Raw genomic sequence first — 19,832 nt, 5'->3', positions numbered from 1 at the left:
GTTTTAGTTCTCCTGCTGATTTATTTCAATGAACCATTCATCATTCAACAGTGTGTTATACAATGCTGCAAGTTTGTGTATTGTTCTTTAGTTTCTCTTTGTGTGGCTTTCCGGTTGTTTCCACTGCTATCAGACTTTTTTCAGTCTTTTATTTGTTATGATGGCACATTTTTCTTTGCATGTATCTGATGTTTCTCTCTGTGGCATTCAATATTCTTTCTTTGTTCTGAATAGTTTAACTGTAATATGACATGAGAAGATTTTTTTCTGGGTCTTGGCTATTTGGTATTATAAATCCCTCCCACATCTCTTTCACTGGACCTAGAGAATTTCCTGCTGTGACGTTATTGAATATGTTTTCTAGTTCTTTAGCTTGTACTTCTTCTATAATCATGATTTATAAATATAAATAATGTTATGTAGATGTCTCCTGTCCCATTCATACTTTCTTATTAATGTATCTCTGTCATTTTCTGGATATTATAATTTGTCCTCATTATATTCAAGCTTGTATATTTTCTTCCACTCCATTCCATTGATGAGGCATTTCACAGAGTTATTTAACTTACTTAACTTTTCATTTTCAACATTTGAATTTTTAAAATATTTCTTTGTATGGAATTCCAGTTTCATACTCTATATTGACTTCCTTTTTTCATTGAACATGATTTGTGTTCTATTTTGATTCATTTAGAAATTTGAGTCCTATTTATTTTATTGAACAGTCTTATGAGTATTGACTTGAATTCTTTTTGTTTCTTGTAATTTTCTACCAATAAATGTGATTACTGTGGTATCGACAATTTTGGAAGAATCATGCTACATTGCTTTTTCCCATTTCTTGTATTTCTGCATTAGGACTTGTCCACCAAGAGTTATATCATTGCTTGAGTTTTTTAATCACCTGAATCATTTCCATGGAAGTATTTTTCAGACTCCTAGTAGGACTTGCTTATAGTAGGACTGAGTTTTCATTTGTCTGCAAGACTGTGACTAGAACTCAGTTGTTACATTCAGTGGGCTCAGGGAATGAGGCTTGGTGCTCAATACCAGTCCAAAACTAAAATACTCTCTGCAGAAGCAGCCACAATCTATGGATAGACCTACCATGAAAATGTAATAATAAACTATTTTTAAAACAACACCTTCAAATCCAGTAGTCTTGGGAAAGATAAAGGAGCAAGGATGGTATGGTACAATGTGTTACTAATGGTAGAACAGGAATAAAATAATTAAGGAAAAGCCAGAAATTCTTATGATGGAGAAAATACAGAAGGGAGTACAGTGAATAGAAGGGGGATAACAAGGGGCATGAAGGTAGCTCAGGCCAAGGGAGAGTGGAAAGGAAGAAGCAAAGAATTGGAATTGGACAACTTAAAACAGAAGCAGGGGTCCTAAACTCCAGCCTGGAAAGGTCTATTAAAAAGTAGACCAGGAAAGAGGAGGACAAAGCAGCTCTACTGCATTGGCATGAGCGGTGAATAAGGAAAGTATAAATGTGAAGGAAAGAAGTATCTATGTGGGAGTGCAGAGCTTGTTTGAGGTTCCTGCCCTGTAGCAGGAATCTTAGAAGGCCTTATTAATAAAATCAAACCTGAGGCCAGTTATTGGGATGAACGCTGGAAGATCAGAGAGACAGGACAGGCCTCAGTTACCTCACCTTGCCTATTCCTCAGCTGATCCTGGTTCCTCAGACTGGAAGCCTCTGAGTCCTCATCCAGAATGAATCTCAGCTGAACTGTGCTGCTAGAAGCCTGAAAGCTTAACCAGCCAAATGCTTCTAGTTTCTGGCCCTCACACCTTATATACCTTTCTGCTTTCTACCATCATTCCCTGGGAGTAAAGGCTAGCTTTCTGGGATTAAAGAGTGTCACTATGCCTTGCTGTTTTCAATGTGGCCTTGATCTCACAGAGATCCAGAGGGATTTCTGTCTCTGAAATGCTAGGATTAAAGGCGTGAGTGCCACCATTTTCTAGCCTCTGTATGTAGTGGCTGTCTGTTCTTTGACCCCAGATAAATTATTAGGGAACACAATATTTTGGGGGAACACAATACCACATTGCCCTGGTGCTAGTGCCAGCTCCGCCTCTACAGTCCCCGAGGGGGATCACATGGTGGATGCCTTGGAGCAGTATGTCACAGTGCAGAGCACCTGTGCAAAGCCTGTGTCCACTTGGTCCACTCCAGCCATCATTCAGACTTCCACATACCTGACCTCTGTAGGGTTCTCACTCGAAGTTGTCCCCCCCCTGCCCCCCATCCAAGATATTCTACCAGCCAAATAGCAGAGTATAGTTCAGTGACAACTGAGTGAGCAGCTCAGGAGGAACTTCACCTCTAGACTCACTGAGCCACTGACTCAGCAGGGGTCTCTAACAGGGATCTTGCATATCCTGTTGATTGTTGAGAAGAGAGAGTTTTCTTTACACCTCCTTTTTCTCTGTGATTTGTCATGAACAGCTTTTGCCCTCACTATTTTCTCTCCTCTTGTCCCCCTCCTCTTTTTTCCTCTCTCTCTCCTCCCGCTCCCCCTCCTCCCCTCCCTCCCTCCACCCCCACTCTTTCCTCTTCTTCCCTTTCTCTCTTTAGCTCTCTTTTTCCCTCCTCTCTCCCTCACTCTCTTTCAAAGTCTGTTACTTAAAGTATAGTCCCGATTTTCTGAGACTTGTCTTAAGCAAGGGTTCTGGCCCTCTGTAACTGTGTTTTCTCTCACTGGATAAGCAGCCCAGCTGGAAATAATTCCTTTGGAATAGACCCTGGACCCTGTCTCCCTTTAATCTCTGTAAAGTTTCCTATTTGCTTTGCTACTATTATTTCTCCACCATCTCCCACCTCTCCTAATACCTTCGATCCAACTATGCCAGTGTATTCCCTGGAGATTTAACAGTCATTGCACGGGTGTCATCTGCCACTTAGATACTTTATTCTTAATTCTTAACTTATGCCAGCTGCCTTGTAAATTCATTTTGAAAGTGAAGAGATCCATTCTGTATGAAAAGATTTCAAAGAAGTTAAAGCGATGTCCCACAACTTTAAATTTGACATGCACAAGCACAGAGCAGTTCATAGATTAAGCCAACACCAGTAGTACTTGTTGAATTGACTCAACTACACGTGAGTTCATTCATATTTATATAAAATCAGGTAAATACTTAATGAAACATGAAAGCAGCAGGAAGAGATTTTTCTATTTTTTTTAAATGTCCAAAAGAGTAAATATGAGGCATTACATTAAAAAAAACAAGATCTGATTGGGGTCAGATCAATGGATGAAAACCCTTTTGATTACAAGTTTTATAGTATATAATTATTAAAACTGCAAGGATGCACAGGCCTTGTGTTTCAAGAGTATGGCTAGATACAAACCCTTTGCACATGTAAGGAAGATAGTTGGATTTTGCAATATGAGATTATCTCTTTTCCATTTTGACTCATTTTCAACATTCAAAGACAGCAAGTGAAAGAAGCTGAGCTGTCAGTATTTGATACTCAGCTCCACCTAGATGAGGTCCTAGGTTGTAAGTATGCTTTGAGTATAAGAATGAATTGAACAATGTGAGAATGGTTAAGCATTTAGTTAAAAATTGTATAGAGAAGTCATTGAAACTGACATACCTAGCATTTCTTTTTATTTGTGAGGTTATCTATAGAAATCAAAGTCTTTGGTAAGGAAAAGAAAACTTTATTGTTTGATGAAGGAAAATAAGTCACTCAAATGCAGTGAAAGTTGCTTTTAGCACATATATTATTATAGAATATAAATGTTATATTTAAGGAATGATAATTTATATTTTGCACATTTTAGCAAACAGCCTTACCTAAACATTATACTGACACAAAGAAAGTAATTGTAACAAAAAGAATATTGACATTTTAATTGGATATAACTTCTTAAGGACAGTCAACATTAAAATACATTGAGATGGAAATAGAGAGTTTATAATGATCACTAGTTGGGTTAATAGAATTAGCAGAAATGGTGAAGAAATCAGTGTTAATTTATATAATGGAAGCTTGCTGGGTGCTTCAATCACGTTATTTTCTTTCATGACTGTAGCAAATTATGCCTTGTCTGGGCATGAGGACATGGTGTTGCCAAGTCCAAATTGATTCAAACCATTGTCATAAAGTTTTTTCCCTTCCCCATGAAAGTAAAACTTCTTTAAATCTGCACATGTATTGCTAATGCTTATTATATTTTTCATTAATGATAGAACTTTGAAAATGGACTTAAATGAAAATCATAATACTAAAATATATTTACAGATATCCATTTTTGTTAACATGCCCAAATGTTAGAATTTGTGGTAGTAGTGACAAGTTTTATGTAGCATTTTTGAAATGTTGAGTGATTTTTTTCCCTTTGTACTTATCCTTCTCTCATACAATCATCTCAACCGCAGTCTCCCCTCCCTCCACTCTTCCCAGTCCCCCACTACACCTCCCTCTGCCCCAGATCCACTGTTCCTCCATTTCCCTTCATAAAAAGAGCAGACCTCCCAGGGATATCAACAGAGCACAACATAACAAGATGCAATAAGACAAGGCACAAACCCTCATACTGAGGCTGGCATATCTGATCCATTCTTACAGTATCTGCAAGTTTGACTTTATTCCCATTTCATAGTACAGAATAGAGACTATAAGAGGTCATGTGGAATTGCAGGGGAATGTGATTTGTATATTCATACAATATTTTAAAAATTGATGGGGTGGATCTGGGAAGAATTGGGAGGGAGGGATTGGAATAACATCAATAAGATCAAAATGCCTTGTGTGAAATTATCTTCAAAAAATGAATAAAATTATTACATTAAAATAATTAAAAAACATTAAAAGTGCTGACAAAGAACTACTACTTGACTAGATCATTTATAAGGAATTTCACAATTATATATATTCTACTTAAACTGGTTCATAATACCTTTTCTAAATTATAAAAATAAAAATTTTGGGGGTCTCTCTGTGTAACTTTGGAGCTGTCCTGGAACTCGCTCTGTAGACCATGTTGGCCTCGAACTCACGGAGATCCACCTGCCTCTGCCTCTCGAGTGCTGGGATTAAAGGTATGCGCCACCACTGCCTGGCTAATGTCTTGCTATATTATTGAAGGTAAAAGGATAGGAATCTAGGGCAGTGCTTTCCTATCCCATAATTCTCTAAAATATAAGCTAAATGTATAGCTGTATCATAATCAAATCAAATAGAAATTATAGATATGTAATTTGACTAATTTTTTCCTCTTTTAAAATTCTTAAACAGTACTATTAAGGTACAATGTGGATACCTCAACATTTTCTACTGTGCTCATGTAATTCAAAGAACATTTCTGTTTTTCAAAAAGAGCCCTATGCCCCGCTTCCATCCCCAGCTACAGTCAGCCATGCATCTATTCTACCTAAGTCTTAACTTTCCTGGTACACAGTTTCTTACACTACAACTCTGAATTACACTCAATGCTCTTGTTCTCTACATATATGTTTATAAATCATATTGAATGACATAAATTACAGGCTGTTTAACATACAGTAATTCCTTCCCTCTTTCATTTAGGATAAGTTTCTAAGGTCCCTGAATGCTACTGTAGCCATGTTCGGAACTCAGCTACAGCATGATGCTTACATTGTTTCTTGAGTAGGTGCTCTGTGGCCAGTGTCTGATTGGCCTGGGAAGTTTTTACCAGGGGATATTGGAAAACAATGGTGAAAAAAATCTGATGTTTGTATATTTATGGTCTAATGGTTTGTTTACTGGTATTCTCAGTTGTTGATGGTTTCTTAATGCATTTAGATCACTCCATGCTTCTGTCTTGAGGACTAACTGTAAATGGTGTGGAGTGAAACACTGTAGCAGTTGGCACATTTAATCTGCTGTATGTAGAGGCTACTTTGCTCTCAGTATAGGTATTTGGGGCTTGCTTTTCTTTGCAAAAATGTTCCTAGTTTATTTATAAATACACTTCCTCTCCAATTAAAGAAAGCCAATTAAAAAAAAAAAAACAAACTTCTATGTTCTACCATGCTCTACATGTTACTTGTTTAAAATTTTGTGCTGTTTTCTTAAAGAAAAAAAAAAAAAAACACTTTTCATTCCTGTGTTGCAGCCATTACAATTAAGAAGCCTGTGCCTAGACAGCCCTGTTTTAGTGTTCTCTAGAAAGTTTTCATAAAATTCTTTGTCCTTTGGAAGTTATTAAGCTATGACTGAATGTAGTTGAAACTAAGTCCTTTTTATTTGTAACTTAGACAATACGCACGCTGTGTGCTCACCATCTCCCCTTCCAATGACCTGCTCCTGTTCCCTTAAATGATACTGCTGTTGCTTCAGACATCAAAGCCTTTTTCTCTGTCTGAAGTCAGACATTGCCACAATTCTTAGGTATTGTTTGTATGAAGTGGATTGGCTGTCCATATTTTCTTCTGGACTTACACTTCCCAGGAACTTAAAGACTAATCACTGTGGTTTAAGCATCAATGATCTTGAAGTTCTTTCTCAACTTCTTTACCTGTTGACTTTTGCTTCTTTGCTTAGTAGCACTGAGGTGGACTGGGGCAAGAATAGGAACAGCCACAAATAACATTCAGTTTGTGGTATTATCAAGGCCACAGACCCAGAGACACAGCTCTCTGCTGCTACCTCGAAGACTGAGGCATTCCTTTATCTCTCAGGGTTCTGACCCAGTGGTGTAGGACCAAATTATTGGTTTCAGCACAGAAAAAGAATTCAAGGACTATCAAGTTATGAAGCACAGGAATTTAGCAAAGATATTTCAATCTGGATGTTAAGTGTGCAGGTTAAGAGCAAGGCTGATGCTCAGGGAAAGAACAAAGCATACCCAAGTGTGAGGATGGGCTTCTCAAAGGAGGTTTCTTCCCCATTGTCTTTCTAATGGTCACACCTAGGATACTGGTGGATTTTGTAACGATCATCTTCAAAGGGTTCCTAAGAAAGCTAAGTGAGATCTCATAGTAGTTCCTATACACTGGATAGGATTACAGCTGATCTTGGATCACAAGGGTTTCAGGAGAAATTAAGATTTTTTTTTATTTTTATTTTTTACTGTAAACAAAGGTTTACCCTTGTTTGAGACTCGCAGAAAATGTCTAAGGAAAGGAATGAAGTCCTACTCAGGGTCATATACATTTAGGACTTAAGCTTGGCTTGTTGCTATTTCAACATGAATTATATATGTGAAATAAATGTTATTTCTATGTTGATAGCTTTTACAGCAGACATTGTGCATTTTGTTGGAATTCTTGCTTCTCAGCTGGTGGGAGGCTGAGGTCAGATGGGGTGAAGCATATCTCTCCTTTCACATGTGCCCTTCTGTCCTGCTTCAGTGTGGCACTCAGTCTGTAGGAGAACATATGCTGAATGCTTGGACCAAAAGAACCATTAAACCAAGGTATACATAAAGATAGGTACAGTTGCCAGGCGGTAGTGGCACACTCCCTTAATCCCAGCACTCAGCCATCCTAGTCTCCAAAGCGAGTTCCAGGAAAGGCGCAAAGCTACACACAGAAACCCTGTCTCGAAGAAAAAAAAAAAAAAGATAGGCACAGTTAATAGTCACCAAATGGTAACTCTATTCCAGGCAATCTTATACCATTTCCAAGGTTACCCTTTGTGAATTCCACCTGTTATAGAGATGAGAAAATTAACAGAAAGAATTTGAAGATCTACTAGATCAGAGTCCAAAACACAGTTTAGATTCAAACAAAGGTGGTTAAATATCAGACTAGCCACCCTCAGCCAGTGCATAACTCCTGTGTCCAGGTTAGGATAGTCACAAACCTGTAAACAGGCTTGGCCAACTGGGGTAGAGAGGAGGCTTAGGCAAAAGGGAGGACATATATAAATACATATTCCTTTCTTCATTTTGCCCACTTCTGTCTGAATGTAACACTAATTCTTTCTTCTAGTGAATTCGCTACTAGATAATAAAAATCATTACCATCATCAACATCAGCATCAGCATTTCAAATTTTCACAAGTGTACTCAATATAACTAATCAAGCACAGAGGAAATGAGGCAAAATTTTAACTTTGATTTAAAACTTTTGTGTATTAAACATAACCCATATTAGGCATACTGCCTTAGGCTTATCAAATGCAAATTGCTAAACCTCACTTTGTAAGTTCAGACTGAAAAAAATTAAATTATAAAATATTAAATTATATTGTATTTATTTAAATTAAATTAAAAAAAGAAATGAATAGCATGCAGTTGTTCAAAACTTGCTTAGATTTACATGGTACATGGTGGTACAATATATTATTTCTCATTGTATTTGTGGAATTCTAATAGGACCAGGATTACATTGAATACATCATTCAATAATATCAAATAGCTATTATAATTAAAAAGTATTTTAAATTATCTGGAAATTGAACCTGGGGACTGACAAATGTTAGGCAAGCACACTACCACTGAGGTATATTCCCAGCTCTTAGAAAATATGTAAATAATTTTCACCACTAAGGTTTAATTTCTACTCCTCATAAAAGTAAAATAGATGAATTCTGTAAATATTAAGCAACTCAAAAGTTTTAAGGAAGTATTACTAAAATTATACATAAAGGAAAAATTATTTATGAACATGTTAATGACCTTCAAATCGTCCTTTCAGAAATCCATTTTAGATATAGGTATTAGGCATATGCTCAGGTGCAGATATACCATGGAATCATAAATTATACACCACCCTATAACTAATACTGTTTATCCATGTATTTTAATTATTATTCTACCAAAAATTTTAGAACTGCATTACATAGATATTGTATAATTTACTTTTCCCAAGTTCTTACTGACAGACATTTAGACTGTTTCTGGTTTTTCTGATAGGAACAATGTTGACTTAAAGATCTTGAGTGATCTTTGGAACATTGTAGGTTTGTCAGCAGGGTTCTGATGAACACATTAGTTGGGTGTTGTTCAGGGAATTAACCTGAGCAAGAGACTCTCTGTGTTGAGTTAGGTCACTCTGGTAGTTACCAAGGTTAAGAACCAGAATTCAGGGCTGAACAGATAGCTTAGTAGTTGAGGAGCACACACCACTCTTGCAGAGGACCTGAGGTTCTATTTCCTACCACCCACGTTAGTTGTGGCTAACAACCACCTGTAACTTCAGCTCCAAGCTATCAAATACCTTTGTCTTCTGTGTGGCTTCCATGGGCACCCACACTCACATGCACAGACCCAAACACATACACATAATTAAAAATAAAAGGTCTTTAAAGAAAAGATGCTGAAATTCAACACATCTCTCATGAAATTGACCTCCTCTCCATTTCCACTGACCACTTCCTACCCACTTTGGCTTCCTGTATGACTCAAGCAATCAGGCATCCCAAACCCCAGATAAGACACTAAATGACTAGGGGAATAACACAGGTTTTTTTCTTTTCTTTTTCACACAATTATTTATTTTTATTTTGTGTGTATACATGTGTGTATGTGGAAGGATCTACATGCCATTGCTCATGTCTAGAAATCAGAGGACAATTTTCAGGAGTCAGTTCTCTTCTCCCACCATGTAGTTTCCAAGGACAGAACTAAAATTGTCAGGTTTGGCAGCAAGCGCCTTCACCTGATAAGCCATCTCACCATCTCACGCAACAAGGTTTTGATTAGTCCCTTTTGATTAAATAGATGGTTCAATTTTTCACATAGAGTCTACAGTTAGCCTCTTCCATTAAACTCATATTTGTGAACATCCATCATTAGACCTTCATTTTGTTGTATATCCAGCTGAAGGAAATCCATGCATAAACTTAGAGGAGCTTAGCTCCAAATGTCCTAAATATGAAACCAGTTCTGCTAGTTGGTAGTTCAGTGAATTTAGACAACGTGTGTGTGTGTGTGTGTGTGTGTGTGTGTGTGTGTGTGTGTACAGTTTGCCTTTGATTTTACCAATTTACCTGATTTAGTTATACTGAATCCACCTGTGCAAAGTTTGCTTCTGTGAAAAGGCAGAATTTTTTAAAGCTGTGTCCCTAAACCACCACACAGGACAGAAAGACTAATGGAAAGGCCATCAAGAATGCCAAGTCACTGATACCAGCTCCCTTAGAATCACAGTGATTCTATGGTAGTTGCTGCTATTGTCTTGGGCAAGAATTAGGGCTTGCAGCAGTTAAGCAACTAGCCCAAGGGTCAAAGAGACCAAGAAGGGGCAGAATTAAAACCAAGACCTGTGGTTCGAAATGCTGATCTCTTTCCTACCCTGTGCAGAAGTGATGTCTAAAGAGAACAATGTCTAACTTAGACATCTGAGCAGCATGGGATTCTCTTTGTTATCTGGGTAAGAGTACATTTTCCTTCCCTTTGGAATGCTCATTCCCTTCAGAGTTTTGTTATTCTCACATCAGCTCATTTGTCACTCTATATTTTTAGTCCGTCTACTTTCCTTTTAGAAGTGAGTTTCCGCATTTATATTTATTATGAACTACAACTGAATTAACATGTAGCATACTAATCTATCATTTTAAGGAGTTTCACAGACAGACTAACTAGAGGGTCTTTGGCTGTTATAGACATTTTCACATTATTCTCTCTTTCCCTTTAACTCATCATGTGGATTGACTCAAATGTCCACTCTACTGTCTGATGTGTCCTCTCACTTCCTCCTGACATATTAACTCCTTTCAGACTGAATTAGTCTGAACATTGTGGGCACACAAGACATTTAAGAATTTACTAACAACACCACCACTACCCCAGCAAGTACTTTAATCTCAGTACTCAGGAGGCAGAGGCAGGCATACCTCTATGAGTTCTATGGCATCCTGGTCTACAGATCGAGTTACAGAACAGCCAGAACTACACAGAGAAACCCTGTCTTAAAAAAACAAACAAACAAAAAACCCACCCTCACTATCCTTGCAGATGAAACAGCAAAGGATTAAAAACACAAGAAGGGGCAAGCTATGCTTCAGCCAAGGTTTGCTATGTTATTTCTCTGAAGCTTTCTTTGGGGCTGAATAATGTTATTGGTGAGCAGTGCTGTGACGTTCCACTGCTGGAGAACACTTAGTGATAGCTCCCTTGACTACTGTTAACAGATTAACTCCAGCATGACTCTTCTTGACTTATGAGTCTCTTGGGTAACTCTCTTGTAAGCATGAACACATACCTACAGCCCATTTGAGATAAGATATTGGAGGATCCCAGCCTCCTACATAGGCACAGCTAGCCATGTGGGCTGCATGAGATGCAAGCTCACTATATTGGTTTGGTCTACAGTGGATACAATTAAGGAGTAAGATTTAAGATTAAAGGAGATTAATGCCATCAAGCATGGTGGAGGAAAAAAAGTAGTTTTCAAAAATCTGAAAAAAACAATACTTTATTACATATATATTTTTAACTGGAGGCAGGAAAATATTGAAAAGTAAAGTAGAAAATAACAGTTATGACATATACATCTCCAGTCCCAACAGGGACCATTGTCAATCACTCAACTTAACTCTAGAAATGTTTGTGGATGAGGACGTTGAAGAGTATAAAGCCCTAGGTGACCATGTGATCATACTTCGCCATCAGCACATGAAATAGAATTCAAGAGGAAATTAGATATTTTTGATAGAGAAAGACTATGTATAATACTCAGACTCATTATATGAAGTAAAATGAAACATGAAGTATATTTCTTCTAATTCATATGGGCACAAAATTAATTCGGGATGTAGTTAGTTGACCCTTGTATGACCCAGCACAGTACGATTAGAGGATGGTTTACATCGTGTTTGTAAACTCAGTCCCTCTAGTGAGGATATCACCTGTGTGACTTGGGTGGTAGTTGGGATTCATTTATATCCTATCTGCACCTCTTATTTCAAGACAATGGCATATGAAGTCTGTAGGCTTTTGCTCATGTGTCCTTTCTGCCTGTTTTTAAGGTCCAGTTGAAAAGTGAAGAATCCAAAACATTTGCGATGAAGATTCTCAAGAAACGCCACATTGTGGACACTAGACAGCAGGAACACATCCGCTCAGAGAAGCAGATCATGCAGGGGGCTCATTCTGACTTCATTGTGAGGTAAAGGCACACCCCTAACAATGGCTGTGCCAGCTCCAAACAGCAAATCAACTGTGACCCTTGCTTCCACTGTGTTTGCCCTTAAAGTATTTATTTCATGGTTACAAAGGAAACTTGAGAAATTTGTATTTGATTTTTGAAATATAAAAAACCTTGATTCTACATTTATTTTTATAGAGAAACATATCCTCATATTCTCAAAAAAGGATATTCTTCCCAAAAGAGATGTCAACTTTTAGCATTTCGTTTTTGTCATGGCTCTGTAAACATCTACATCAAACACAAGAGATAGAGAACACAAGAAACAGTTACCCAATCAGTCTATTCAGTGTTAATTTCCTGAAGAATGGATTTGTGTGTGTGTGTGTGTGTGTGTGTGTGTTCACATATACACAAGGGCATGTGAGGGTGTGTGCAAGTGAATGCACATGTGTGGAAGCCAGAGATTGATGCCAGTGACTTCAGCCACATTGCACTTTATTTTTGAGCCATGGTCTCTCACTGAACCTGGAGCTCAATCATTCAGCTGGGCTGGCTGTCCTGAGCTCCAGGGTTCTACCTGTCTCTAATCTCCCAGCACTATGCTTATAGATGGGTGCAACCGTGTCCATCTTTCTTGTGGGTGCTGGGGATCCAGACTCAGATCTTCATGTTTACCTGACAGGTATTTTACCAACTGAGCTATCTCCCCAGCCCCAGGAGGTTTCTTTTATGAAATGGCAGCTAATCTGGCCACTTCAGTATTTTCATAGCACTAATAAGGTGATAATGAAGGTTTTTATATGCAGGAGAAACTTTTATGGTCAATTGGCCAGTAATACTCACAGTAAGTTAAGATATAAATTTAAGTGACTACTTACAACCTATATTTATAAAATATAATATACTTTATATCTACATACTTTGTGCTTATGACCACTGAGTCTTGCTCAAGGCCATGCTTGAAACACGAACCAAATAAGAATTGATAGAACCTTGGCTCATAGCTTACTGGTACCTTACATCTTTCTTGTCATGGAGGCTACTGGCAGTGTCTCTCTGACTCAGCCTTCCTGTTCCCAGAATTCTCTTCTTTGCTTGTCCTGCCTACCCTATCCTTCCTGCCTGGCTACTGGCCGATCAGCATTTTATTTATTTTAACCAATCAGAGCAACACATTTGACATACAGAACATCCCACAGCACTTCTCCCTTTCTTTTTTTTAAAAAGCAAGGTTTAACTTTTATATAGTAATATTTTAGATAACAAAACAATTATCAAGCAAGAATTACAGTTATAATATTAAAGAAGATATCCTATCTATCTTATATTTGTGAGTCTAAGGTTTTTATATCTAACTTATCTTTTATCATAACTGAGGAAAATTGTAACTATCTAGCTTAAACTACATCAAAGACCTCAGAAGGATATACCAATGTGTGTAGGTTAGGGTTAGGCCAAACCAGAAGCTTCTAATTCCATAGTTTGTAAGTATTATCCATGAAGACACTGAGTTCTTGTAGATGTGAGTGCCCTTCATTCTCATCACAAAATACCAAGAATAACAATCAAAAATAAAAAAATAAAAATTTGAAAATTAAATACAATATTATTAACCATGCAAATGGAACTAGACCTCATTCCTCCCTCTTCACTATAACTTTGTACTACAAATACATGGAACATGTGCTTAATACACTGGCTTAACTATTAAGCAGTATATATATATGTATTAAAACACCTTGTTATAGCCCATAATTATATATATATATATATATATATATATATATATGTGTGTGTGTGTGTGTGTGTGTGTGTGTGTGTGTGTATCAATAAAATAATTCACCAAAATTTAAAATAAACAAATGTTTTAAAAGATAATAATGTTCATACTTTTGTTTTCTTGTTTACTGTTTACAGGCTATACAGGACATTTAAAGACAGCAAATACTTGTATATGTTGATGGAAGCTTGCCTAGGTGGAGAACTCTGGACTATTCTCAGGGATAGGTAGGAAATTTAAATCTTCTGTCGTGTTTTGGAAAACAGTGATCCACAATGGTCTACAAGAAGAATCCATCACTATCACATATAAAATTATATTTACATTTTACATATGCTTTTATTTTCAAATGTAAGCATGAGGTGAAGCCAATAGTACATGGAATTTACTATAAGATATGTAAAACTCACCTTGTAATTTATGGTATAGGTTGACTCCACCTTAAAAATGATCATTAGGAAAGTGTTCCATCCAGGCCTTAGCAAGATGTGCTTTAGAATGAGCCAGCTCTACACCTCAAATTCTACACTGTGCGTTAACTCGGGGAGACGGAGAGCTGCGTCATGACTGCTCTGGGCTACCTGTCACTTTAATTGCACCACTCAGTTTTCAGATGATGACCCTATCTTTTTTGGCACTGATAAATTTTTCCAGAATCACTTTTTCTCTGTCTTCCATAGCTTTCTGTTTTGAAAACCAACAAAAGTTCACTACCTTGTCTTTTAGACGTTGCTAACTTTGGGGGAAGGAATTAATTATTTGCACTTTTTCATGTAAACAATTTGATTTACCCTTCTGACTTTCCTGAGGAGGTAAAGTCTGTCTAGAGAGTACACGTTTGTTTCTCTGAATTATGAAAAATTGTTTTCTTCATTTTTCATGTCATCTACATTGTTTTCCTACAATTTTTTTTTGAAAAAATTTTTTGAAAAAAATTTTTTTGAAAAGCAATTCTGTGCTTTCTCCCTGTATTAGAGATCAAAGCTAGAGCCTTGTGCCTGCTAACCAAGTTCTCTTCCACTGAGCTACATCCCCAAATGTTGACTTTTTGCAGTAGGGTCTGTGATATAGTTAGTCCAGGCTGCAGGGGACCTCTTGATCCCCATGTCTCTGCCTCCAGGGTGTAGGTTTGTGCTGCTGTCTTTGCACTTTTGGAAAACTTCTTCTTATTTGTCCCAACCTTGCCTTCAGGTTCTTCTTTACTGGATAACCATCACTGTCCCTGCTAAACTTAGTTAGAGATAGCCCTGATGTACCCAAGAGTCCCATGAATATTAGTGCTTGTTACTTTTTACATAGTCCAGGTCAAGTGGTTCTGTATAAACTCTTGACTTAGGTTCTCCTTCCTAAATCTACCCTGTCCGTGCCTTTGTGTCTTCATATAGAGTATATATTCAAGCCTTTGATCCCAGTAGCCTTACTCACATATGTGTGTTAAGGAGATCACTTTCTGCTCTAATATAATTTAATGTACTAGTGTTTTGTTTGATTTATTAATTATAGTTTTAAAAGAATCATACAAAGAAGTGCATGTTGTTGACACAGGATGAGGTCAGTATCTACACTAAGCTACCATATCACAGCATATTACTGTATTGTTAGTTAATAAATGAGTCATAATTTTGTGAAAGCATGGTGACAGTGCCCTGGGTATACTTTGATAAATATTTGTGGTTCCACTCCTCAGAACTTGCTGACTATTCCAAAAAATTAGTGCTTTGTCTGTGAATTAGCATCTGACATTCTTCATGTGTTTCTACTATATTGTTTTTCAAACTGCTAGTTTTTGTGAAACCTTTTCTCTATTTTCTGTTCATTAAAACAGGAGACTTGTAAGTAGAATTAAACAGGGAAGTATAATAAGCCTTACAGAGGAAAGACTGCCTATGCCTTCAGAGTGCTATAAAATTTGTATTAAGTTCCTTTATTGGAACAATAATTATAATAGGAGCCCTAGAACGCAGCCTGCAAGCATCAGGCACACCCATTCATCAATATTCAATTTACTTTTGCATGGCAATATCACCTCACATTTTCTTCTCATGCCTTTTGAGATTACAGTTTGGTTGGTCACATGTGAGCTACACTGACTCAGCAGGGGAACAAAAGGTGACTGTGAAGAAGTTGATCCCTTTGGGAGGAGTGGACAGACAGACAATAACAGTGAAGGCTCATTCCTCTATCTCCAGGGTCTGTGTGATGACCCTCCCTTTCCCCTCCCCTGTGACATTCTTGAGTTCTGGGTACATAGTTGCTATGTACACCCAGTGTATGTGATATGGCATGATGATGCTTATTGTGGAGAAACAATGGCTGCTTAGTTCTCCCAGTGATTCCAAAATTCTGAATCTCCTATAGAACCATTACATGGAAAATCATTATAAATATACAGACTTAGAATCATTTCCCCCACCCATCCTCCTTCTTCTGTGTACACATATAATCTCATTCTTTTATTCTATATAGATTTATTTTACCTTCTCAATAAAATGCTGAAAGCAAAGTTTGCTAGCTCATTTCTATAATTCCAGCTACTTCGGAACCTGGGAGGAAAATTCCAAAGTTCAAGGTCACTCTAGGTCAACAGTTCTCAACCTATGGATCACAACCCCTTTGGGGGCCAGATGACCCTTTCACAGGGGTCACATATCAAATATCATGCATACCAGATACTTATATTACAATTCATAACAGTAGCAAAATTACACTTATTGAAGTAGCAACAAAAATAATTTTATGGTTCTAGGTCTAGACACTATTAGTGAGACCTTGTCTCAAATAGTAAAGTAATAAAAAATAGCTTTGGATGTAGCTCACTGGTAGAGCACTTGCATAGCATGTAAAGATTTCTGATTTAAAACCTTATGATGAAAAACAAAGAACAAAAAAAAAAAAAAGCAAAAACCACCTAGATCAGTTTGTTCACTTTTCCTCTTGTGTCCAAAGAAAGCCATGATAACGAAAACACTACCCTAACAGTATACAAGAAGTGCATATGAGATTATTGGAAAGCAGGCTTGTGTAACAATATTATTTATCAAAACCACACTTATACACACACACACACACACACACACACACACACACACACATACACAGAGAGAGACAGAGAGACAGAGAGAGACAGAGAGAGAGAGAGAATTAAGTTGATGCTACATGTAGGCAAGATGTGAGGACTGTTAAACAGACCTAAGCTAAACACTGAAGGATTCATTATCCCTCATATTTCCCAGGTTTACTCTTTAGTAGCTATTATAATTTATCATCTAGTTTATGAAACTTTTTTCTTCTAAATATTCTAAGTATTCTATTTAATTCTTTGGATAAGACAACTGCAAATTATATTTTATTTCCTTCCCTCTAACATTTAAGGAATTAATAACTCCTGAAACTTTTAAAAATGTAATTAGCTAATGTAATAAATATGTATTGGTATTTATGTTGTCAAATAGAATACAATAACACATTAGCATGTTAATAAGACATAGGACATGTGTGTCAATATAACTATTTGATGTATGTTTTAATGTAGTAAGATTGCATGTCGATTGTTAGGGGTTTTTTATTTGTTTGTTCATTTTCTTTCTGCTGGATAACTTAAGTATCTGAGAAAACATGAATTTCAAATCATACACCACTTCAATTTCTTACCATATATCTTCCTGGATAGAGTTATGATCCTGGCTATTTTGTGGAGGGTGATTATTTAATTTCTTCTTTGATGACTTAATAGATGGCACTGACTAAAAGTATTTTTAAGTAAATGATTCAGCCTAGCCATCCCATTGTACAGTTGCTCATGCACCTACATATTGCAACGCACTTCAGATTGTGTACTCACTAATGATTGCTGTCACTTGCTAACGATGCCTGACCTCATTTGATAAGAGATATTTTATCTTTGTTACGTTCTGACATCTTGGCACTCACTTTATGACAAGCTGAGTAAATGCTGTGATTTAACTTTAATTTGGGTTCATTAATAAATATATATAACCATCTATTCTATCAAATTGTCATTTCATGCCATTTAGCTAAAATGGCAGCTCCTAAAGAATGTCGGAGAGCCTATTCCCATAGTTTGACTTCAAGTGATACAGCCGTCAAAGCACAATTTATTTATTTCAAAGATCTACCCAGAATAAATGATTTATTTCTTTGAGCAACTCTCTAAGGAGTTGGTAAAATAAGATTTCACTTCTATTTAGATCAAATTTATATTGCCATTACTAATTCTAATTGTAATTTTTCATTCTTGAGTCACTCTAATGCTATTCCCTGGGACTGCTTTCAGTGGCCTTGATCAAATGTTTAGTGGTGCAACAATGTGCTACTGATACTTTGTTTGCATGTATTGACTGCTCAGTTTGAGATGAGGAGTTCCCAAGACCTTTAAAAATCAGACTTTCATTGTGGATTTCTGGGGACCTCTCCAGCACTCTGCCTATTCCTGTTCTCATGTGGTCTTCATTTATCATGGTCTGTTATTCCCCATTCTCCCTTTCTGTTCTTGATCCAGCTGGGATCTCCTGCTCCCCTAAGCTTTCTTTCCCTCAAACCTTGCCCTTCATTACTCCTACTGTCGTCCAGGTTATTCATGTAGATCTCATCCATTTCTCTGTCATTGGGTGATCCTTGGGTCTTTCCTAGGGTCCCATTTTCTAGGTAGCCTCCCTGGAGTTGTGTAGCAGTCTAGTCATCTTTGTTTTACATCTAGTATCCTCCTATAAGTGAGTACATACCATGTTTGTCCTTCTGAGTCTGGGTTACCTCACTCAGGATAATTTTTTTCTAGATCCATCCATTTGCCTGCAAAACTCATGATGTCATTGTTTTTCTCTGCTGAGTAGTACTCCATTGTGTATATGTACCATATTTTCTTTACCCATTCTTCAGTTGAAGGGCATCTAGGTTGTTTCCACTGTAGACTGCTGGCAATGGTCAAGAGAAAGCCTGATCTGACCTAGTCTGGTGATCAGATGGCCAAACACCCTAACAGTCGTCTTGGAACTCTCATCCAATAACTGATGGAAGTGGATGCAGAGATCCTCAGCCAGGCCCCAGGTAGAGCTCCAGGTGTCCAACTGTCGAGAAAGAGGAGGGTCTGCAAGAGCGTGAATTGTTGAATCCAAGATTGCAAAAAGCACAGGGACAGATAGCCAAATGAATAGAAGCACATGAATTATGAACCAAAGGCTGTGGAACCCCCAGCTGGATCAGGCCCTCTGGATAAGTGAGACCACTGAATAGCTTGATCTGTTTGGGAGGCATCCAGGCTGTGGGACCAGGATCTGTCCTTAGTGCATGAGCTGGCTGTTTGAAACCTTGGGCTTACACAGGGACACTTTGCTCAGTCTGGAAGGAGGTGACAGGACCTGCCTGTACTGAATCCACCAGGTTTAAATGAATCCCCAGGGGTGCCTTGATCCTAGAGGACATGGGAATGGAGGGGAGGGTCTGGGGAGAAGGTGGGGGGGGGGGCGGGAGGGGGGAGGACAGGGGAACCCATGGCTGATGTATAAAATTTAAAACACATAATAATAAAGAAAAAAATATTTTAAAAAAATCAGACTTCCATGTGGAGTATACTCAATATAGATTGTTGAAAGAATTAGACACCAACCTTCTAGAATCTTCTAAATTTCAAAATGGCTCAGATCCAGGATTGGTCCTCCTGATAAAGGGAAGGAATCAATCTCTAGATTCAAACAAGCCATGCAATAGAAGTCTTCTAATTCCCGACTCATGTGCTGTTTTGTTTAGCATTATTCCAGAATGTTTTATGTTCAGGGCGATTGAAGCCATATGCAACACAGTGTATATATACATGCATACATTTATGTATATATATGCTTATTTTTTTAATTAAAGCCTTTATTTTCAAAGAATGTTCTATTCTTGATAGGCAAACCTGCTAAAACTTTATTAAGAGCAAAGGAGAAAAGGAACTCAAGACAATGCTCTAATTCTTCTCCAGTTCCCAGGATTGCAGATTTTTAGATCTGCTTAGGATTTCCACCCCTTA

General features: G+C 37.4%; 1 protein-coding gene across 2 annotated transcripts in view; it reads left to right on the top strand.

The window, feature by feature from the left end:
• Prkg1 (protein kinase cGMP-dependent 1) overlaps nucleotides 1-19,832 on the top strand; it is a 1,194,442-nt gene that overhangs the window by 1,154,086 nt on the left and 20,524 nt on the right. For both annotated transcript variants that reach the window (XM_036209439.1, XM_036209436.1), the window contains exons 11-12: nucleotides 11,906-12,045; nucleotides 13,945-14,034. In XM_036209439.1, the coding sequence (XP_036065332.1) occupies nucleotides 11,906-12,045; nucleotides 13,945-14,034 (230 nt within the window). The remainder of the gene's footprint in view (nucleotides 1-11,905; nucleotides 12,046-13,944; nucleotides 14,035-19,832) is intronic.

This window comes from Onychomys torridus, chromosome 1, assembly GCF_903995425.1.
Source record: "Onychomys torridus chromosome 1, mOncTor1.1, whole genome shotgun sequence".
In the NCBI taxonomy this organism is placed as follows: Eukaryota; Metazoa; Chordata; class Mammalia; order Rodentia; family Cricetidae; genus Onychomys; species Onychomys torridus.
Note: the sequence above shows the minus strand (reverse complement) of the source record. Positions and strands in the feature narration are given on the sequence as shown.